At 38.3% G+C, this 24,079-nt stretch overlaps 1 protein-coding gene across 2 annotated transcripts; it reads right to left on the bottom strand.

The window, feature by feature from the left end:
- Window positions 1-918: 918 nt before the first annotated feature.
- On the bottom strand, window positions 919-22,671 carry EXOC5 (exocyst complex component 5). 2 transcript variants are annotated; one of them, XM_008637295.2, is made up of 18 exons: window positions 22,493-22,671; window positions 20,054-20,201; window positions 19,472-19,666; window positions 15,231-15,295; window positions 14,765-14,793; window positions 14,509-14,618; window positions 13,994-14,038; window positions 13,745-13,885; window positions 12,565-12,647; window positions 11,913-12,122; window positions 11,629-11,664; window positions 10,590-10,737; window positions 8,395-8,503; window positions 7,469-7,589; window positions 6,969-7,055; window positions 4,620-4,728; window positions 3,428-3,643; window positions 919-3,280 (listed from the first exon to the last, which is right to left on the bottom strand). In XM_008637295.2, exons 1-18 carry the CDS (start codon window positions 22,654-22,656, stop codon window positions 3,092-3,094), a joined length of 2,205 nt encoding a protein of 734 aa, XP_008635517.2. In that variant the 5' UTR covers window positions 22,657-22,671; the 3' UTR covers window positions 919-3,091. The 2 variants fall into 2 exon arrangements, with proteins under 2 accessions (XP_008635517.2, XP_017594375.1); XM_017738886.1 differs by lacking the exon at window positions 11,629-11,664 and having other exon boundaries at window positions 2,819-3,280.
- Window positions 22,672-24,079: the final 1,408 nt, after the last annotated feature.

The following is a 24,079-nucleotide window of genomic DNA, read 5'->3' as shown; positions in this document are numbered from 1 at the left end:
CCACTCCTTGCAGACTCACACATCACTACCTGTCCTTCACAGCAGACACACGCTGGGGTTTGGAGCCTCCTCCTGTTGAATCCAAGTCTCAAGATGAATGAACAGCTCCACAGAGAAGTATTTTAGCCAGCCCCCCTCCTCTGGAGGCTGATTTCATTTCAGGGTGGGACGTAGCTGTGGAGATTTAATGCCAATCCTGCTTATTTCCGGAGCTGATGTGGATGTCAGATTTCAATCACTCCTATTTTAACCTCCTCCTTCATGTGCTTCTTCATTTAAAACCGCTCCTTCTCCATATCCTTTTAGTTCACGTCTTCTTCACTTCTTACCCTCAATTTCTATAAATTTCCAAGCACTTGTTTCCCAATTTTTCTGCATTACTTGTGAAGCATTCTTACAGAACTCCTTCCTGCCCCCTGTGCACACGCCAACAGAACAAAATAGCAAATGACCTTAATAAATTACAGGACTTGGAAAAAACACAGCTTCTTTTCCAGACTACAACAGGTTACTGCAAAGCCATTTTCACCAACTATAGACAACATAATTACACACACACACACACACACTCTCCCCCTCCCAGGTTTGGCTGCCAGCCTGATAAATAAATGCCTGTGTTGTAGGAGGGAACATTAGACAGGCAATACTTTAACTCATTATATGAACATTCAAAGGCATATTTGTATTTTAGATACTATTTTATTGCATTCAGAAGCCACTGGAAATATTTTTCTAAATTACATGCTGTAAGAGCTCTAAACTTAAAAATGTGTGAAAATTATAGTTCCCCCACCCTATCCCAATCCAACTTATATTATAAAATAAACTTACTGACAATGCAGCCTTCTCCAGAAATAGAAACTTTCAGTGTGTGCATAGGGAGATTTTTTAAAGGAAGGGGAAAGCTCACACCAGTGATAAATTTGGTCAGTAAAATCACTTTTATTCTTTTACTTTTTTTTTTTCTTTCTTTTTTTTTTTTATAGAAGGGCTTATACAATTGAGTATAAATATCTTTGAGGAACATGGAAATAAAATGAAAAAAGTATCTGGAAGGAATTATTTTTATTGAGGAAGAGTTTACATATCTAAGTATTCACCTACTTTTTGCTGCCTCCTGTTAACAGGCATAATGGAAATATTGCACTGAGCATATGCATGGAAAACACAGCTAATAAAGCAAGAAATATGGTAAATACATTTCATACAACCTTAAAAAAATTCAAACAGTCATACAACAAATTCTGAAGCACTTCTGTGATCTGCAATCCCAAGATGATGTTCACTGTTCTGAAGTGTTAGCAAATTGACACTTTTTTTTTTGTAGAAAGATTTTGTATTGGTTCATAAAACCACAGCCTTAAAATTGTTGGCTTTCAGTTACAGAGGTAACAGAGAGGTATCATCTGAATTCACATCAGAGCTTTTGAGACAAAAATGGCAGCACTACAAGCAGGTGCCTCCTCCAGTGTCCAAACCCCTTTGTGGCTTTGCCATGGCCAAGGAATAGAGCAGAGCAGCCCAGCAGAGCAGCCAGACTCCCTGGATACTGTGAGCCAGGCTGGCATCCATTCCCTTGTTTACTGACAGAATGCTCCCCTAAATCCAAAATGAAGCAGGAAAACCCCAGCTAAGCAAGAGAACTTCCAACAAGTCTTGTCAATATTGACTACACCTGGGAATTCATTAACAGAAGAGGAAAATAAAATTATTTGACCAACCCATAAAGTGAATGGATAGAAATGCTGCTCTGGAGGTGGGAGACAAAGAAGTTTCCGTAATGTGCTGAGCCCACAGAAAAAGGAACGTGTTAGAAAGGATTTGTTCCACTGCAGCTCCAATCTGGTTTCCGCAAGAACCCACTCTGAAAAAAGGTCTATTTACAACAATTTCCAGCTGCTTGTGGAAAAGCCACCCCAGATGTTTCAAACACCAGTGTTGCTTCAGTTCACTGTATGCACCCTATGGGTCCATGTCAGGAACACCTGCATACACCCTGGAGCACAACACACACAGAGTAGCCTCTGTCCAATATTAAAGTTATGATCAGTGGAAGAGCAGCTTTCACACACTTCAACATTTTATATTGCTCAGGCACTGAGGATCAATTCTCTTCAGCACAAGGTTTTTGCTGGAGCCATTCCTGCCACATAGGAAAAACTGGGCTACATTTTATCCTTTCACTTCATTAGAATTTGAATTCATTTACACACAAAATGAGACAGGAGAAAAAGTTCTTTTACAGTAACCCAACAATGGGCACCTTCACTTGTAATAAGGATGCCTTAGGCAAGGCAGCTGCATTTACTTCAGGAGCATATATAAAATTCAGTGTGCTGGTATCAAACAGAAACAATAATGTCAGATCATACAATGCCAGTACATTCCAGTGGGCCCTCGACTATTAGGTTACAAAATAAACAAAGCCAAAGAACCAAAAATAAAATTAAAAAATCCAAAACTTTCCACCACTTTAGTTCTGTTTAGAATGCTACACAATGAATAAATTATGTCTTTCTGGGATGGTGTTTTACTCCTACATCTCAAAGAAATTCCAAGCTAATTAATTAGAGCAAGAAATTACATTGAGCAGGATAATGTTTTAAATGAAAGAAATGACTTAGAAACACCAATCAAAGATAATTTGATTATGATTAGCTGTGCTGAAGTCTAAGTCATTAAAATTGATGAAGAATGTTTTTACACTGGTCTATTCTATGTAATCCATTACCTATGCTATGCTCTGCAGTTCAAGTCTAACAAATGGTATCTGATAATTCAATATTGAAGACTAAGATACTTTCAATGCACCATTTGCTCTCCTACACTGACATGTTTCCAATTAAAAAAAAAAAAATATCAGTAGCAAGTAGATTTGTGAAATTCTTCACTGGGAGAACTTGAGCTAACATGAAACATCATCCAGATTTTACCTGCTCGCCTTCTACATGGTCAGGTTTAAATATGGCTGCTGCTTTATCCTGAACAGTCATTGTCCCACAAAAGTTACACCCATGGTTGGTAAGAAGTAATTCCCTGTGCTTTCTAACAACTGAGGCTGCCCAAAGGTGCGAGGTTTCCTGCCAGGCTCTCAGCTGAAGTGGCGAGCGAGACGAGCAGACCTGTAGTCAACACGCAGCTGGACAAAGGAGTGAAGGATGTTCTTGTCCAGGTTAGCAAGCTGTTCTCCTGAGCAAACCTGCTTCAGATTATCTGGGGCTACAACCAGAAGGTTGCAAAGTGCATGCAGGGTATCAAAGAGCTGTAAGACCAGCGCAATCTGTGGGCAAGAGAAAACAAAGAAAAAAAACCAGAAATAATTAGAGTTGCTTGAAGTCTTGTAACAGAATGTCCATCTACATCTTGAAAATGCTTCCTCCTGAGAGAGGATTTACAACAATAATTCTCTCCTCATGGACAGGCTCACCTTGAAGTCTTTGGCACACTTCCTGTACTCAGCCACGTCACAAATGGCCAGCATTCCTCCCATGCAGCTGTAGGAATATTGCTGTAGGTGTTCATAGATGAGGCGGTGGAAACGAACCCCAAGCTCCATCAAAACTGTGTCCACATTCTTACCATCCATGGAATTCCTGATCTTTTCCACTTGTTTTCTAACATAGCCACAGACTTTAACACAAGCCTAGATTCAAAAATACAAAGAAGTAAATAAGAATTTGGTAATCTACTTTCTAGAACTCTGCTCTTCTCAAAGTGGCTTCCACATCGTAAGCCGAACATCAGTCACTCACTTTAAACTTTCAAAACACATCACTGAACTTAGTCATTCTCCAATTAAGAACTTTCCAAATTTCTTTTTATTTGCCACACAAAGATGCAAAAATGTGAGTAGAAAGATGGCTGCAAGACAAGATTCTATTAAGTTATGGTTCGTATCAGTTCAGAATAGAACATTTTAACTTGGACTTTTAATTCAATGATCCAATGGGTGTGTGATTAAAAACCTCTTGTGAGTCACAATATAAATCCAAATTAACAGCTATACAGGGATTTTCACCCTTCCCACAGAGTACCAGACTCTACATCCTACTGCTGCACTTCTCCCATTCCCACCTGGCTGCAAGCACTCAGGGAATGCTCTCACTTCTTCCCATTGAGTTTGTTCCCTACTAACCCCTGCCTTGCTCCCAAAAAGGAGCCTGATGTGAGCCACCCCAGCACCCCTAGGCTGGAATTCAGACACACTCAATGGGAAGGACAACACTGTGCAGCAAAATGTTCGTGCTGTACCTGTGATGCTCTGCCATGTTCCTGCCAGAGAGGAAAAAGAATCCAGCAACTAGAGAGTACCTGATAATTGATTTTCTGAAACTGATAGCTTAAAGCTAATTATCAGCTGAAAGCATTGTTCCAAATCTGGGCCTCTTGGGAGGGGAAAGAATGTGCCAGTTCCTCCAGCACCCACTGATTTGCGTCTGACACTAGATAAAAACTATTCATGTTCCTTTTCAGCTTGAGAAAATAGTCCACAACAGGGTTTGGAGGTGCTTGGTGCTAAATGGAAGTAAATTAAGCAAATGCACATGTTGTCTAATGGGAGTGTGGTAAGGAACATCTTGTACCTGACAACACGCATGAGCTGGGACTTTGTTACTTACATTTGTGTATTGAATCAAAACATTGTTTTCATCTTCTGGTTTGAAATCCGTCTTCTTTTGCTCTGCAGCCAAGATGTGCTTCATCTGTCCAATCATACAATTCAGTGTCCTTTAAAGTTACAAATACAGACCGGGTTTTCAAGGGAACTTTTTCATTTCCTTGATTTTCATATTTACATATACTGACATGATTCTGTATAAAACTAAGCAGCATAAGGCAATGAGGGAAAACCCCAGCACCCAACATTTTTCTATAGAGAAGATATACTTGATTTTATGTAAGCAGTTAGGAAAAGGAGCATCAGCCAAAAAAATCTCCCAAAAACTCTTTCCTCCAAGGTAGTGTCTTGGAGCACAGCACACAGCCTGCTGGCCTGCTACTTTTAAAGGGGACACACTAATTGTGAGGTAATCCATTCAAATCCAGCTCTTCAAAGAGACTGGATAGCATCCTTCAATGCAGAGAGAATCCGACAGAAGCATTCCAAGGAGGTCAGCAGAGTCAGATCACATTGCACATCAGTCAGAAGCAAGCATCAGAAAATACTTGGAAAATGAAGGAAGGGTGAGGGGGAAGGAAAAAGCTCTTCCTTTGCCAGAGCTTGGTACTTCTCTTGTTCCCAGAAATCTAATGGAGTTTTACAGCATCAATTATTTCTCCTTTATAGGATTTATCTGTTCAGAACATTATATAAGGTCAAGGCCCTGCTTTCTTTCGAGTCCAAAGCAAAGGTCAAACAGAAAAGCAGGCGACAGACGCTGCAAACCTCTCCCAGTACCCACCTTGGCCAGGAACATCCCCCTGGCTCTCTTCTTTTCTACTCCCCTTCCTTCACCTCCCTCACCCCTCCATCCTTCCCAAAGAAAACTGTCAAGGACATTACAGGCGTTGAAGGATTCAAGCTGGAGTGGGGTGGAAAAAAATACAGGTATCCAGAGAGGGGAAAAACTTCTTTTTTCCTATGCCCAGAGCTCAGGCTTGCACTTCAGGTGTACTTCATTCCACGATACATGTAATTTAAAGAAAGTATATTTTGCATTCTCCTCAATTTCCATTTGGAATAAATACTCCCAGAAGACTGTTTACACAAAATATATATTGAGAGACAGCCAGGTGAACTAATTCTGTTTGGCTAATAAATCACTTTTACTGAGGTAGATAATTGCTGGGAATGGTTTACAAGAAGCTGCACTTGGACTTTTCCAGATTGGATAAAGCTGAATCCATCAACATTTCAAAAATTTACTTTATGTTTTAAACTCATTCCTTTAAGCAAGACAATCAATTCTCAACAGCATCAGCAGCACCACAAAGCAGCATAAAACAGCCCCACAAACACATTTTATATGTAATGCTCATCTCAAAACAAATCTCTCTTTTTAATGTGCTGAAAACACAAATTTTTTTGAATTCTTCATCCACAAACCTCTGAATGTACTGTCTTCTGACAAGAACTTGTTCTCCTAAGTCTTTAAGAGATTAATTATTTAACTCAAACAGATACAAACCATTGTAATATGGACGCCTGACCTGTATGCATCTAGATCTAAGCTTATGGCCTCGGTGCTTCAAGTATTTCCAACTTTGTGTTTAAACTTCTAAGGTCACTTAGCAGGAGCAGCTAAAATCTCAATTGCCACTTACATCGCCTCTTTCCACCTTTCTCTTTGCACTTGCATAAAAATAATACACCAAATCAAAAGTAGGGCATCACACAACAGCTCCATTTCCTAATATTAAGCTCGTTAGTTTACTTTTTTCCTCTGCTGCAAAACAGCTGTGATTTTAATTTGCAATTTTTATAGCTATCCCCTCATTTTTATTCTGAGAAATAGAAAAAAGATTAAATGAGTCACAACCTCTAAGCAAGTCAATGTCAGAATCAAAATTATTCCAGGTCTCCAGACTTCCACGACTCGGTCTAATCCATAGCACTGCACAGATCCCAGCAAATCATTTAACCTATTTTTGTCAAACCTTGCTCCTAATGGAAATCCTGCAAGTGTTTAACCTATTTCAATCAATGATTTCTCCCTCTTTCAAAGTAGAAAAAAACCAGTTTGAGACAATAAGGTAATACTGAATTATTGCACTCTTTCGACATAACCAAAATCCTTTAACATCCTTCCAGAAGCATTTATGGGTCAGAAATCTGCCATGGAAAACATGACCCTCTACTCACACAGAATCTAAATTTCCTATGCACAGTAATGTATGTTTATCTGTTTAAAAAAAAAATTTAAATATCCATTTTGAGTTCAGGAATAATTCGTGTTTAAAAGGACAGTTAACATGTATCACAAAGGTGTGGTTTAAAAGATTAAGAGAAAGTATAAATTTCTACTTGCCTATCAATGCCCATATCCAGCTTCACTTCCATTTGTTCTATGATGTCCTTTTTCTTCTGAAGGCATTCAGATAATTTAGGAGAGGAACTGTAACAGTATAGAAGATGTGTGACAGTGTTAAAATATCAAAACAAATTTGTCTGCTGGGTTTGCTGCTTCCAACAGGATCTAGCGAAGATTTCCCACCCCATCAGGAAAAGGGCACAGCCACAAATCCCCTTTAGTCCCACCTGGAATACAGCAGCAAAGTCTCCAAGGAGCAACATGTCTCTCCTTCCTAGCAATACTCCTGGAGCTTGCCCTCTGCCATTTGTTTCCAAAGGAACCAATTTGTTTAAATTTCCCTTCTTCCCCCTCCCATGACAGTATTTTATCTTCCACAATATCAAGCTGAACAACTCCAAGCACAAACTCTTCTTAATAGAGATGAGAAATAAAAAAGAATTGCTTCCTTCACCAAAAAAAACGACTAGAAGAAATGTTAATCAAAACAAAGGTACCTGATCAATGGCATCAGATGATCATTGAACTGCTTGTCAAATAAATGGAAAATAGTATTGGCCTGGTGGACAACATCCAAGAAATAAAGATTTGCATTCTTTGAATCAGAACAGGGAATGCCTAAAGCAAAGAAAGTTTCATTAGAATTGTAACGATATGCAGTTCTTATAATTAGCATGATGACTTTTTAAATATGCAGAATTTTTCCATGAATGCTTCAATCACAGGCTTAGAGTTTCAAAAATTTACCACGGTGCCATATATAGAACTCTTCTCGTAGCTATATTAGTAACAAGCATAAGCACAGAAATACCTTACTGGTAACATTTCTGAAAGCAAAACAGAGCAGTCAATTTAAAAACTCCTTCAGAACATGAGTTTGATGCTGTCTTGTAAGAAAGACGGGTTCTAACTGTGAGATTTTAACTTCTTTAAACAAGAAGTTTTCTTATTTACTGTCACTCCAAACACATGGATATACAAACAAGCACAGAATTCCTATAAACAAACACTATTAATATTTTTATATTAATATAAATATATTAATATAATATATAATATTAATATAATATTAATATATAATATTATATATTAATATTATATTAATATTATATATTATATTAATATATTTATATTAATATAAAAATATTCTCCTATTACAACACAGAATACAGAGATAGGGAATGCTGATGTCCCAATTTCTGTGATAAAAAAGGTTTTGAAGACAGAAGCACGTTTCCATCCGTGCATCAATTCTCCAAATGAAAGTTACACTTTAGAAGCCATTAAATGTCGACCCCCAAACACACTAAACAAATTTCATTTAAGCAACACATCCTGAATAAGGCCAATCAATAAGGCACAGCAAAGATCACCTGCACAGAAAGGCCAAGGAGATGAAATGCTCAGGAAATACTGTACTCACCAGCAAGGCCTGTTTCTAATGCATAATCGATGTGTTCAGTACATAAGAACTCTACAAGCATAGAAAAAATTCTGAAAGCATTCTTGGGTAAGTCAGAGGGATCAGAGAGCTTTAAAGAAAAAGAAAAAAAATATCCTAAAGGTCAGTTCTACATAGATTTGAAAGTTTACTGGATATTGCATAGGGGATAAGCTTAAAATGTAACAAGTATTCCAGATTAATTGGAATTTTATTCTAAATGAAAAATATCCATACAGAGAATTATTCAGGAACAGCCTATAATATCAATAAACCCTTCAGCATTTACAGGTAAACTGAAGCTGCTACAGGATGCTACAATAAGCAAAAGCATAAACAGTTTCTAATAATAAGAGTAATAATAAAAGAGGATATAAATTAATAGTCCTTACAGCAGTTTTCCAGATGCAGTCTCAGGAATTACCTAACCTGTATGCCACTAGATGCTGGGAAAATGCATACAGAAGAGATTACTCTATCCATACCTTGCATTTTTATTCTTTTAATACTCTCCTGCCACTGGCCACAGTGAGAAGCAGGACCCTGGGTTAGCTGGACCTCCAGTTTGTGTTCTTTTATCACTGGAGCAAAAATAATGCAGCTGAACCTCGGCTACGTTTAGCACAGTTCAGCTGGAGTCAATGGAGCATGAACACTTTTATTAAGTGCAGCAATGCCCACATTTACACTCAGCATCTGGACTTTGATGAGCTGTAAGCAACGTGGGATTTCGGACAGCAACCTATCAGTAAATCCTTTTTCTAAAGAAAAACGTGACAGGGCTTTTGTACCTAGGAAATACAGCTTTGGTTCTTAAGGAATTAGGTGAAGACTTTTATGAAGCTTCAAGGAAGAAAGATTACTACTGCAACTCGAGGTAATTTACACAACACTCACAAATACTTCTACTGTATTTCCCCCCAAAAAACTAAAAAACCCAACACCAGAGACTCCCAAACGGTGAAACATTTAAATATATGGCTACAGCAGAATTACCAACTTATTCTTCCTAAAGCAATCCCAGCTGGCAGAGCCAGGGTATCTGCACACATCTGCTATGTGACATAAATACCACAATTAGTTAGCCAGGGACTAACTCATCTTTTGCACAGTGAGTTGCCTTGACCACACACCCCTAAATTCTAAAACCTTAATTCTGGAAATCTCCTTACATGCCAAGATCCACTGGGGTTTCCACCCCATGACAATTATTTTAAAATAATTTATATTAAATCTGATCCCAACAGGAAGGCAGAAAAAAAAAAAGGGGGGCTATGCATATTTGGAAAAGGTTAGTATATATCATGAATTTAACAATTGCTTCTAGCAACTATGATATTGAGAAAAATAATGATGTACCTGCTTGCCTTACAGTCACTGATTCTCACCCTGAGGTGATCCCAAGGGTGTGCAGGTAACAGTCCCGTGCCTGTACTCTGTTCTATCTTTGGCCCCACTAAGTTTATAAAATATTAAAACATCTAAATATGTGATGCGAAGTTTTTCTGTGCTAAGCTCTTTGAGAATGTTAAAGGAATGAAAATTTCCTAGAAATCAGTGTGTTCAGCTAATAAACAAATCACTAACACTTAAGCCTGCAATTAAATTTCAAGGGTTTTCATTTACACCAAGTACCAGACAAATATGATTGACAGGCAGTAAAACCAGCAATTTAATCAGAAGTAAAATACCTTTTTCATGTTAGTCTAAAGCATTTAAGGAACTGCAGAGGGTTACCAATGTAAACAATGTTTAAGACTACTCCTCTCAGCATTTTATTGGTGATCATTCACTAGTGTAATAAGAAATTACACTTGAGACAGGAAAACAACTGTTGAACTATTCAGTGTATTTTTAAAGCAGGAAAAGAAAACCACACTAAAGGTTTCTCAGATGTGGGGTCTAATTTAGTAAGAAGAGCAATGTAGCCAGTAGGTTTAACCATCCCCACTTCTTCCAAAAATAGGCAGCATTAATACTCACAAAATACAACTAGATCCACATGGAAATGCAAACCCTCAGCCTCCACTGTGGCTCCATTTCCATAAAAAACACAAAGGAGAATTTGACAGTGTCCTTTCTTCTTCCTATCACACCTCAACCACAAACTTAAGCCCAAAGCTTGACTTCACACACAAAATTATACCACTAAGGGAGATCACAGGAAGCAAACTTACCCTGTGACATCTTTCAAAAGCTTGTTTGGTTTCTTGCAAAAGGTTAACCACCACTTCTTGTGACAGGAAAGTTTCCCCATGTGTGTCAATGCTTGGCCCCAGGGGTAAGTTTGTTCGTTGCCTTAGTCTCTCTTTGAGGTCTTGAATACTGGAACAAAGATTGACCCCAAGAACATTTCACTGGGTAGAAATTTTGGTCCTCAAACTCAACAACAATTTAGGATCTTTTAGTTGTTAACTCAAAAAACAGGACCCAAGACACAGTTTAGGATGTGCAAGCATTAAGACAAATCTTGCAAGCTTTAAAAACAAAAATTGCCAGTAAATGCAAAACTACCACCTCTGATTCCATGGTCAACTGTGTTCTAGCATGGCATGTTCACACATGGGAGCAGCTACTCCCCTTTGTGGGATAAGAGTGATTTCACTGCAATCCTACAGCACTTACGCTCCGTGGACAAATTTAGCCTCCATCCACTCTGTCACACTGCACTTTCCAAACACTAATGAGAGCTTCCTATCTCATCCACACCCACAAATCCTCTCATCCTCATCCATTATCTCAGCAGTCCTTGATTTAGTCAAGCATGCTCCAACACATTTCCATGCATAAAACAACCCATACAGTTACACACTACAATAAATTTAATTTTCCCCAAGAAAATTAAATTGTCATCTTTGCTTTTTTTTTTTCATTACTTCACTGCTGCTTTTTCCACATCATTCCTCATTCCTGACACACTGAACCCAGCAGCTCTTTGAAAGGTGCAGTAGCCTTAGCACCTCTGCTTCATACAGGTTTTAATATGTCCTATCCCACTTCTCACTACTCCTTCATTAGTTTTTCTACCCTGAGGATAATGAAGTCTTGTTTTACCTTTCTCTAAGTCCATTGCATCTTCTGGGCTCACTAAGAGCTTTCTCACTGACATTGCTATGGTCTTTTCCCCTTCCTAGGTCTTGGGAGGGGACCACAAGACCTGGGCAGGTGAAAAAAAATGTATGCTTTTAGATAAACACATATACATGCTTTAGGTACCTTAGTTTTGCTTCAGTCCTTTTGTGGATCTGGATCCTAAGTTGAAACATAGGTTTAACTGGTATTTTTCATTTCCAGCATGTACAAATACCATACACTGAGTACATTTCACATGTACTGAGAGCAACACACTTTTGAGCAGAATATAAAGTAAAAGCAAATTATAAAAAGCTGTAGGTCTTTGGCAGTTCATCACTGTGCATCTGACATGGCAAATACAGCTTTTCACCCCTCACCACCTCCCTTCCACTTTAAAATTATGAAACTTCCCAGAAGGAACTTACCCTCCAGTGCCAATGGACCTCTTCTGGTGGTTTTTGGAATCATAATAGCGTTGCAGAATCATAGCACTCCTACTTTTCAAATAGCCAATTTCCACCTCAATGTAATTCTCCAAGTAGGAAATGAAAATGGCCTTGATAAGCTTAGACAAGAAAGTCTGCTTATCAGTACCCAAGTTAAATTCCATCAATTTGCTTGACAGATTAGTGGTTCTTTATGCAAAAGAAACAAAGAAGGGAAGGGGAGGAAAAGGTTGATTGTGGATGAATTACAGCATTACATGCTTGTAAAGTACACAGCACAGTGTACTTTACACAGTGATTAAGACTTGGAGCAGTTTTACATTTAAGTAAAGGATTTCACATAATTCATGTTTAATTACACACAGCACCACTGCAATCAAGTTGCCAGTGAGATGGGGAGGACTGGCTTTTGCACAGTTTTAAAATTACTCTTGAAGAATCACAATAATTCCCATTGAAAATAAGAATGGCCATTTTAAACTTTCCTTAGGAAACCCTTCACTGTAAAGGTTAATAGACATAACAATTTTTCAGCTTTTATGAGTAGTTTTTTGCTTCTTTTTCTTGACAATAAATCCACTTATTTTCCAGTAATTTCAATCCAATAATTTCATCATTGATATATAAATACCTTGTATATAGATCATAGAGATTCTTAAGATACTGTTCTGCATCTGATTTCCTGTGTTCTTCCAGCTGGTCCTTCACATAACTCTGTAAAATTTGGTACACCTGTTAGAAGATCAACTGGAAACCACAGGTCATGCTCACTACTTCCTAGATTACATGGAATTTCCTGCAAAGTATAGATCTTACTAAATGCAATTCACCTCTCCTTTGTTTTTTAAATCTCTAATTCACACTTCCTGCATTATCCACAGAGAGAGTTAAAGACACTTGTAGAAGAAAATGATTTAATACTACAAAACAGTAATGTGTGAAGCAAAGACAAAAGAAAGATGGCTTTGAAAATATGTCTGACCAACTAACACAAAATCCCCTCATTTTAAGAATCAAAAGCACCAGAGGCCTCAGGGCATTTCTGCAGTTGAGACTGGGGAAAGGAGATGGTTACATATTTGCTTATCATAATACATACATAAAGCAGATGAAATCTTAGAGCCCTCTTATCGTCAAATATTTGGACAAAAATATTATTTGTCATAAAATACTAGTTCAAAACTGATACACAAAATTGGAGTTGTAACACAAGCTCAATCTCTATACTATAAGAGCAGCATCTCCAGGGAAATTGCTTTTTGCAAGGAAAGTCATGCTGCTAACTTTAAGCACTTAAGTGAGTGTATTTGCAGGATGAAAAATTTAGTATTTTCAATTATTCTAGATTTTCATATAAATATTACATTAGCTGCAAGACAGTATTCACAACATAAACTATTTTCATTTATTCAATGCTAACCTCACACATGACACCCAAATCCAAGAAGGAGCAAATTAAAGATGTGAAATGTGGAAGTTCTTTTCCTGACATATTCTTGGTAGGGGGCATAGAGAAGAAATCAAACTCGTGTATGACATCTCATGAATTACCCAATGAACACAGTAATTCCCTAATAATTTTACATATTGAGTTTGAGTATTTGCAGTCACCCTGTATGCAGAGCACAAGCAGATTTATTTGATATGGGCTTGATTATCTGTCTGAATTGTTATAGAGCAATGAGTTACGATTCTACACCCTTATACAAAGATTACAAATACTGTAAATTCTCATTAATTGCTATTACTGGATATATTTTTGTTATTAAGAGGTTCCTAAATGAACTTCAACATGTTAAAATTTGAAATACCTGAAGTTTAACTTCAAAGATATTTTGAATGAGTTTGGCTAGCACAGTCTCTGGATTGCTAAAGATTTCTCCAACTTGCTTGTTCACTCTCTGGCAGAGAACAGCTGCATCTTCAAAGACATCATTCCTCAGGAATGCACCCTAGGGTTTGAGAAGCACATCTTAGAATATATTTACAACAACCTATAGGACTAAATAAATCAACAATGTAATGTAAATAAAGGAATGATGTAAAACAAACTGCATTACCTCTTGACACTGTTTTATGTACACATCAACACAGTGGGAATATCCCTGTGGAAAGAGCAAAACAACTCAGTGTTAGAGCAGGTTGTTCATGCTTTCAGTAGAAAATGAAATCAAGGAAATACAACGCTTGTGAAAAAGTTACTGTAAAAAAATACAGACTCATTCAGTGTGTAGACTTTTCCAAACCCATTTTTGTTACAGATCTAACATAACTCCACTTGCCACCACTCTACATGGATCTACACCTCAAGTTTCAACATTCTTGCTCAAGCATAAAAGTCAGTAAAAAGAGATTATCTTAGAAAGTTCTCCACTGATGCTGCCCCCAATCCTCTTCATCTGCCTCCTTTATTCCCTTGCATTTGATTTCAGATTGAACAGCCCAGTCCTTCTGAAGTTACACATTATCTGACATGGAGGTTGTGCCCACGCAAATACATTCACTCAAAACAGGCACTTACTGTATCGTGGGTTGGTTTTATCCACATATTTAAATTAAACCCCTCAGTTTTTACCTTAAAGTGAAGTAGAACTGCTGCTACTTCTCTCATTCTGGAGATTTCTCCTCTCCGCTGAGCACTGGTAAACTCTTGAATTAACTGGCACTCTAAATCGTGGTACTTACCTGGGGAGGAAAGGGGATAACAACAAAAACCCATCAGGCTACGTAATACAGGCAAAAACTGTAATACTGACAGTATTGCTTACTTCTTTAATCATCTTTAACAATTCAAATACAGCATTATGGATTGAACTGGATAGATAACTTACTTGCTATCTTTGATTTTACTTCAGAAAACCTGTTAACAACAACAAAAAACCAGCATGATTAAATTCAAATCCACATCACATGAGAAATCACAGGCATCCCGGATCACGAATAGCAGGCACTCTGCTTAAAAATGAAAACATGTAGCACAAAGACGACAGAAAAGTTACCCGCTTTATATCCCTAAAAACCTACAAGCATCTAATTCAAATCTAGCATTAAGTCAGCAAAGCAAAATTATCCCATTAAAACTCTGTTAAGCAGTTTAGGATGTGTATGTAAAGATGATCCTACAACATGAGTGCGTGAACACAAATTTGAGAATAGAGAGAAATAAGCACACAATCCAGCTCAAAAGCTCCATGAATCACTAAGCACAGCACCAAAAAGGGAGACAAGAGAAGCATCAGAAAATCACAGCTATGCGAAGATTTACTTTCTTAAAAAGATGTTCAGATAGGTTTTTACCTGTCAAAAGGCAGTTCCTGTGCAATCAAATGCAGTTTCTGAATAATATCAGCTGCCTCTTTAATCTGGTGAGAGGAAAACATGACAGAATCATTACAAAAGGCCTGATTTTGGGCTGTTCCTTTCCTCCCCCTGCGCTGTCCAATTTTCATACACAAAGTTCCTATTTCTAAAGCTGCTTGACATACCCATGGAAGAGATCAACCCCTTCAAGTTCCCATATGTACTTCTAAGATGCTTAAGGTATTTTTATTTAACATAAAGTTATATAGGTCAAAATATGATGAAAAGTCTTGTTACATGCTCCCATCGGGGATGTTGGTGGAGGTGTGTGAGCTGCCTGGACAAACAGCTCAAAAAAAACCCATGACCATGCTTGACATGGAGAGGGGAGAAAGGGGCAAAGGGGATCAAAGCAAAGAATTCTCCCAAAGAAGGAGAAATGGAAGAGGTATTAGAAATTATAAACTCTGAGGTCCAAAGCAAAAATCAAGATGGAAGTCAGGTAATTACAAAGCTACAAAATAAGAATAGATGTATGAATACAAAAGTTAATAAATAGATAACACAGCATGCAAATCTGTGCTCTGTTCTGGGCAGCAAAACCTTTTATCAATTATTCTTCTTCCATCAATCAGCACAGGAAGGGGATCTAAGTGGTGCTTAGTGACTGCTTCGACGGAAAACACAAATTTCAAAGTGTGGGGAAGGCAGCTGGTTGCAACTGAACTTCAGTGGATTTAAGCAGTGCTGACTGGGCCAAACCTGACACAGCTGGAGCACACATCTGATGAGGAGCAGCTGAGGGAGCTGGGGGGCTCAGCCTGGAGAAGAAGAGGCTCAGGGGGAACCCTCTCACTCTCCACAACTCCCTGACAGGAGCGTGCAGCCAGGTGAGGGTCAGGCTCTGCTCCCAGGGAACAAGGGACAGGACAAGAGGAAACAGCCTCAAGTTGTCCCTCCACGGGAGGTTTAGATTCATGTTAGGAAAAAATTCTTCATGGAAAGGGTTGTCACTGGCACAGGCTGCCCAGGGCAGTGGTGGAGTCCCCATCCCTGGAGGAATTTAAAAGCCATGTGGGTGTGGCACTTGGGGACATGGGTTAGTGGTGGCCTTGGCAGTGCTGAGGGAATGGCTGGACTTGAAGGTCTCAGAAACCTCTTGCAACCGAATTATTTGACGATTAAAAGCTTTATAAGCTGACACAATGGAGAACATGGAGAATATGCAGTTTATCTTGTTCTTCCAATTAGTGACGATCCAGGGAACTGAAGTGAGAGGGAAGGAAGTAATGAAATCTTATTCTCCCACCACTTAGAGCAGGCTGGATTAAAACTTCTCAAAAATAGAAGCAGACACACAGGTAAGAATAGAGAGCACAGGCATCACACCAGGCTGGTTGTTCAGCAAAAATAGGGGCACTCAAAGTGCATCCATTCTGACTATTAAGAGCAGCTTATGTTTTGAACTGTCAAGTTACAATAGCCTCTTAAGGCAGAAGCTGCTACACTCCTCAAATAAATCCAATGAAAGAGCAGTTATTTCTATTAGCTTGTAGCATCCTTAATACCTAACAACTGTGATCAACAGAATTGTCTATATATTAGCAGTTATTCACCAATGCTACAAAATCAAAACCAACAAACAAAAAAAACCCCAACAAAAAATACCACAAACACAACATTTTCTTTGTTTCCTCTTCACACAATAGCTGTTAACTAACCTAGATTTTATTGAATTCAGGACCTTTTCTTATGCACAAGAGAAGCCATGACAAATCAATTCTCCACGGTTTCTGCTTAAACCTGGACATATTTAATTTTTAATTAAATGAGGCTTCTGTAAACCACTAAAATCAAAATAAATATTGATTTTGTAAAATACAACTTAAAGGCTATAATGTATCTGGGAAAAAACAACTGAAAAATCGTGGGGGAATAATGGCAAGAGAGAATTTTAACACACAACACGCACAAGTGAAAAGGCATAATGAAATGATATTAAGTACAGAACACAGAGAAACGGACATAAGAATAATAGTAAACATATTAAGCGGGACAATGTTATTGCATGATAAACAAGTGAGCTGCTGGTCATTTTGATAGTTTAATTGTGTTAACTGGAGTGATTTGCTCACATCAAGAATCTTCAGTACAGGAGAAAGATTGGTTAGCTGGCAGCACAAGGGAAATTATAAGGATTCAGAGGATGAAGACACAATACACAGAAAGGGACAAGACAGCAAGAAAAACCTTCACAGAGATAAGTCAGAAATTGCTCAGTATGGCTGGGAGAAAGTAAAGTGAGAAGCAACAAAGGGAGTGTAGGAAAAGAAAGAAATCCAACAGATTTTAAGAACAGACATTATTGAGAAAGTATCAATTGGAACATAACTGTATTATATTCTTTTTTGTGCCTCTCCTTTCACAGTATCCCCTCAATGTCTCAAAGAAAAGTCCACACTTGTGAGGGCTGGCAGAGCACAAAAAAAAAAAAAAAAAAAAAAAAAATCATAACATCGTCCATAACATTATCTAAAACCCCCATCAGTTTGACGATCAGAAGACACTGACAAAGCACTAAGGTTTCACATTTAAGAATATTTGTTACCATCTCATACTTCAGAGGTATTTTTAGTTCAAAGATGCATTAAGATGTAACAGCTCCTGTCTGGGCAGGCTCTTTTACAAACACTTCTTCAAGTTAATGTTTAAACTAGGAGGAAAAACTTAAAGAATTCACCTGGCTGAAATTGGCCTCCGTAAGATAACTTGTATCCAGAAATTCTTGTTTGTGTTCCCACACCCTTCCCCTGGCACAAGACTTAAGGCCTTTACATTTGCCTTCCTCCAGATTTGATGAGGATCTTATTATTCTTTGGGGTGTACAGAAATTCATTTGTTTACTGATTTCCAGGTTTACCTTATTTATCTACCAAATTTTTCTGGTCCTCCAACAGGATGTATCATGAAAGTTTAATTTACAAATAAAGTGAAAGTTGAATTCTATGAGCCTCTTGAGCAGACAACACATCATTCTCTAACTTACGTTTTGCTATTCACCATGCTGCCATTAAATATTTGTAAAATGCATGTTTTATTACTCCTTAGGAAAAAAGAAAAGAAAAAAATTATGCAGCTCTGGAAAAGGCTGTCCATAGAAGAACTTCCAGTATGCTGAAACCTTTGTTTCCCTTGGAAATCACGGAAGTTTTTCTCTGCTCCCTTTTGAATTAGGACAAACTATCAACTGCTAATTACCATATATGCACAGACCATGAGTCAAAAGTCACTGTGCACTGACTTCTTGGGAATACAACTATATAAAATGGTTAGCTTTTCATTTCCCTGAGAGATACCTCCAGCTCAGAGGGGAGGGGGTGACTATTAACCTGCTCTCAGGTCTTCTGTGAGCTGCATTTCAAGAACATCTTTTTTTGCCGAATGTGCAAATCAAGGTTTTGCTGTTTCCACATATTATAATTTTTTTCCTGACTACAACCATACCACTGCCGAGAATTTAAGGAGAGGGGGAAGATTCTTCAGAACATACCACACAAAAAAACCACCAACAAACCCAAATCAACAACTTTACTTAAAGTGCAGTGGGAAATCCAATGTGCCCTTTTGCTTAGAGCTGGACTCTTTTCCTTCAATTTATTTCTGTTTGTCACACCACTCAGATTGTATTTGCTTCATGAACATACTATTGAAGTGCAAGAAAAACAAAATGCTTGAACATTTCTTTGAAGTTTTCCTGCCTGGTTCCTCTAAATTCCAAGGGTGGAGACATAACCACAGGACTATACAAAGCCCAAAGGCATGCTGTGACAAAAAGGTATCCAAGGCCAGTGGACTGACCCAACAGAGCAAAGTTTCACAAAGAAGTTGCATTCAGAAATAGTCTGCTTTACAGGATGGATCTGAGGCAAGGGGTTCAAAGGAAAGAGGCAGATATTGTATTGCACTCCAAAGTTGCCCTCCCAGCGCTTCCCAAATCTCTGATAATTTCATAAAATGAAAAATGCCAACATTGCCACATTAAGCATCACTGAATACAAATGCTTTATCAGCAATCTGCAGCCCAGTGTTGTTAATTTACATTTCAGAACAATGAAACTTTAACAAGTCAGTCACTCAGTGGTTTGAAGTCTGACCATGGTAAGTCATGGTAGCAGCTTGTAATTAGGGCACTCCCGCTTATTGCTTTGAACTGCTTTCATCCCGCTGACAGCTCTTACCTTTTCAGAGTTTGTAAAAACATCAGACTTCAGCTCTCCATCCAGAAACTCATTAAAGTATTTCATCAGCTTCTGAGCCTCCACAGCCCGTTGCCGTGGCGTGTTTACCCCCTCCAGCTGGTCACCAAGGTGACAGACCTTAGTTGCTACATAGCTGATGTGCTCATCCAGTTCTTGGAAATGTTGGAAGGCAACCTGGGAGAACACGGAGAGGGACACTAAACTCATGATTTCCATTTCATGTACTTCAGGAAACACAAGATTTCCTTCAGGAAGAAGCACTGTGAATGCAGATGCTGCATCTCAGAACCACAGAGCTACTCAGAACTGCTAATTAATTACAAACAACCCATTAAAGTTTAGTGTCTTCCTTTAAATTATTATGAAGACTCCCCACTTCCAGCATTGCTAACACTCATTAATAAAACATGCAGATAATCCCCCTTTGACAGGGGAAACTGTCACCAAACCCTCTTTATTCTTATCTGAAACAGCAACACCCTGTATCAAGAAATGTTAGAGGAGCACAGGATGCTTTGAAAACTTGCACAGCTTCCCACTGACTCTACCCTTTGGATTTACCTGGTTGCTTTTCTGCAGCTCTTGTACTTTCTTGGCAAATTCCTTTGCTTCCTTCTGGCACTGTTGTTCAAGTTTCTCCACCTTCCTCTGAATCCTTTCATCCATTACCTGTAATTCTTGGATATGATTTACAAATTCTTCCAATAATCTGATTTAGAATAAAATACGGGAAAACAGGCTTTAGTTTGAAAGACACTGTCTTCTGCAGAGCTTAAAACCCCTCAGAAAAAGCAATTTGCCTACAAGGCTGATCTAACCATGTCCAACTTAGAAATGTTTCTAAATTGTAAATTTAAATAAATAAATTTTTTAAAAATAAATTTTGAATTTATTTAAAGTTTAGAAATTTTCTGTTTCTAAAATCTTGTTTTAAACTACATCTCCCTGGTTGTGTAGCTCTCTATGCCAACATAAAAACTCTGTGTATGGTGGGCCAAAGGAGAGAGGAACACCAAAATATCAATCACTCAACAATGCAGCTCTGCCACAGATAAAAAACCCCTACATCCCCATCTTCCCTAAGTAAGTCTCATATGGAAAAAGAAAGCTTAGACCACTACATGCCTTCAGTGTAAGGGATACAACAGAAAAATATTTTCTACTGTACTTGTTACTGTAAAGTTATTAATAATTACTTACTGTAATGCTGATTTACAAGTAACTAATACAGTCATAATTTCACGTTGTTCTGACTGACTTCACTTCTTCCTATATCCATTTTAGAGGGCTTTTCTGCCCTTTCCCATCATTGACTTTTCTTTCAGACTCACATTTTACTCCTCCCAATCAAAGTACATCTGAATGCATTCTTGAATTTCCTCTGCTGTCTTCATTCTAGTCTCAACATCTCTCTCTTTCTCGCTCCTGTTTTTGTCCATTCTGTCCCATTTCAGTCATATTTTCAGCTCTTACTTTTCTAAATATCCCAGTCACTGGACAAGAAATGGATTATTCCCAGATCCTCCACAGCCATAAAACTCATGCTAATAACTGAAAACATCTGAAACATTTCAGAACTCCGCTGTCCAGGTTTAATGTCAGAAGAGGCTTTTAGCCCAGTCAGTTGCATGAAGACACAACTTCTTAGAGAAAACTGGATTGAGGCAGATGTTGGTGACTCCTCTCCTTCACTCCCTGCTTGCCAGAAGCCCAAGAGCAAGCACATTGCAGTAGATTCCACAGAAAACCACAAGGAACACATCTAAGTTTACAGAAGTATATTGAAAATCAAATTTAATCAACAGTGACACAAAGCATTCTTTCAAACAAAAGCCTAGAGAAATGCAGGCAGTCTCTATTAATTTTAACAAACTGATTCAGGCTGGGGTTTGTTTTTTAAACAGGTCTTGTGTCAACTCAGCACTTATTCAACAACAGTGCTGAATATGTTGAGAAAGGAAAAAAAGCAGAAGAGGCAGCTGCTGGTCAGGTTTTCAGAAAAGAAATAAAAGACTCCAATACTCTTTCTAGCAAACAAAAGCAGCATCTTCTAAAAATGAAAAAAATAGACACCAAAAGATCTGTTTGTTTTTTAATATTAATTTTGGCTCCCAGCTCAATACTAGAAGATGCCACAAGAAAAATATTTACTGTTGCAGGTTTCTCCTGATTGTCCTGAAAAATATGAAAGTGCCTCACAGAAGTTCACACAAGCAAACCAGCAGAAATGCAGAAGATCTGTTAAACTGAATTGGTACTGGTGCAAATCAAGAACTACCCTAAAGTATATACTGGGCACAAGCACAGAGAAAGAGCTCCAGGGAACAATGTTGTGTATTTCCAGACTTCTTCCCACTTAAACCACATGCAAAGCTCTGCATAGGATACAGGCCCCAGACTGAATGTCAAGGGTCCAGCATCTTGCTAGAAATTCAACAATATCCTTTCTCTTCTCACACGCCTCCAAAGAGCCAGAGTGCTTCAAAAGAAATGTCCTTTGACTGTGTCAGGTTAATTTTCTGATATTTTAGTAAATCAGATTAGCTTATCATGAGATCTCATCCCCAGAGCTGCCTCTCTTGCCATTCCACTTTTCTGTGCCTTTTATTTGCAAACTATTGTGTCTTAAAACAAGGCAGCTCAGGAAACTAAAGTAAGAAACTCATTAAATTGGCTTAACTCTCATAGCAGTGAAGCCTCGTATTATGCTTGAATCCAGCAACTCCAGTACTTAGGAACATTCATGTCTGACAAGCACAAACAACATCAATTCTCCTTCATTCAAAAGGTCTCAATCAGAAAGTGACTTTCCCAGCTCTTGTTACTGAGTAATTAGTTCTGAATAATTGGCTCATGGTCACAAATTTTAGCAATTCTCCCAAATGAAAACCTCCTTGGACACACAGCACACCACTGCACACAGGCTTGTTGTTATACATGGAATAAAACAGTACAATTAGAGATACATTCCCTGTGACCATTGTGCAATTTGATTTTTACCTTTTCGGATCGAAAGCTTCTCCACCTCTGGAACCTCCCCCAGGTGTTCTCCATGCCAGGCGTTCAATGTATTCATCTGCCACAAAAGGCTCCTGGCCACAGAAGAAAAACTCTTTACAATGTGTCACAGCAGGTTGTTGATTCAGCAGGTGCTCACACACCATTTTGGAAGTGTTTAGAAGCTTTACGATAATCAAAAGTACAGTGTTGACAATTATTCCATCACCTCTTGGGTTTACGTATTTATTGTTGAGAACAATGCTTTTAATATGGTGAGTTGGAACATCAAGTCTAGATATTATCAGACTACTTGCAAAGAATTTGCTGCAGGTCTGTGAAGAGTTGGCTCTAAATGACCTTATTTGCAGCTGAGCTTGTGACTTGTCATTACAAAGTGCCTAAACCCTGCAGATGATTTGAGAGGTTACATCACCAGAGCCAACCATCAGCTGCACAGCAAAACACATCAGAGAATTCATCTGCCTACAAAAATTACGTGGCAAAATAAGGGGTTTTTACAGTTGTTCAACTCTCTGTCACACCATGGCATCACAGACAGAACTGATCAAGGCACTGCCCAGACAACCCAGCACAAGATGATGCTGGACGGAACCCAACATCAAACTGCAGCTGCAGAAACAGAACAGATAAAAAGGAGGAAAAAAGGCATAAAAATAGGGGATGAATTTGATTTCCACAAGTAGAAAAAACAAGGCATGAGTGATACTAAAACTCAAGGTTACACAAGCTTCTTCCATAATGTTTGCTGGTTCTTCCATAAAAACACCGCTCAAGGGTAAAGAGGTACAATTACTTTTCCACCCAACAAGGTTTTCTGAAGGCAGAGGCCTCACTTACAAACCCAAGACCTCCTAATACTTACACCAGCTCAAATGCTTCATCATGTAGTTAATACAAAATTGCTCTAAACACAATCCAAGTTCTATCATTAAAAATAATGGTATTTATCACTTCAGCAGCATTGATTAGGTGCCAACATCAGCACATCTAAGGCCAGTAAGAAAAGTGTTCTCATAACCAGCAGGACTTTATAGAAAGCTTTTAAATTACAAGCAGCAACAGTTCTAAAAGTGTGAAACAACCCAAAATAGAGCTGGGAGTGGCTCTGGCTAACAAGGGTATTTAATGAAACAAGTGAACATGCCACCACTGCCTTTGATAAAATTTAGTTGAAAAAAAATGAAAGTAGTAATAAAAAACCAAACTAGACCTACACAGGCGTTACATTGATTACTGTATCAATGTGTCTGAAACTTTGTCACGAGTAATAAGGAGTGGAAAAACAGCATTACAGAGTTAGTTTCGTAACTAAAACCAAGGGTTGAAAAGCAAATATTGCCCGTTCAAGGTCTCTTTCCTCAGAAACAAATGATGCCCTATCCAGTCAGGCCCAGCCACTAACCAGGAAGATAAAAGGTTTTTAAACATACTTTGTTACATGCTGAATCCTGATAGACAGGGCAGAAATTTTATCACTCAGTAACTCCTCATCCACAGGCTGACTCAAGTAACTGTGTTGTGCTCAGCCTCCTTGGCTAAACTTCAAAAATAACTGGTTGATACCAT

The sequence above is a fragment of the Corvus brachyrhynchos genome, unplaced genomic scaffold (assembly GCF_000691975.1).
Source record: "Corvus brachyrhynchos isolate BGI_N302 unplaced genomic scaffold, ASM69197v1 scaffold245, whole genome shotgun sequence".
Classification (NCBI taxonomy): domain Eukaryota; kingdom Metazoa; phylum Chordata; class Aves; order Passeriformes; family Corvidae; genus Corvus; species Corvus brachyrhynchos.
The sequence above is the reverse complement of the archived record's forward strand: the minus strand, read 5'-3'. Positions and strand labels throughout refer to the sequence as shown.

Bases quoted from the DNA above. Each gene is read 5' to 3' on its own strand.
- EXOC5 (XM_008637295.2), bottom strand. From the start codon at position 22,656: ATGGTGTGTGAGCACCTGCTGAATCAACAACCTGCTGTGACACATTGT. The intron at 19,667-20,053 runs GTAAATCCAAAG...GTGTTCTCCCAG, and splicing joins AGCTGCAGAAAAGCAACCAG to GTTGCCTTCCAACATTTCCA. The intron at 7,590-8,394 runs GTGAGTACAGTA...TCTTTGCTTTAG, and splicing joins ATTAGAAACAGGCCTTGCTG to GCATTCCCTGTTCTGATTCA.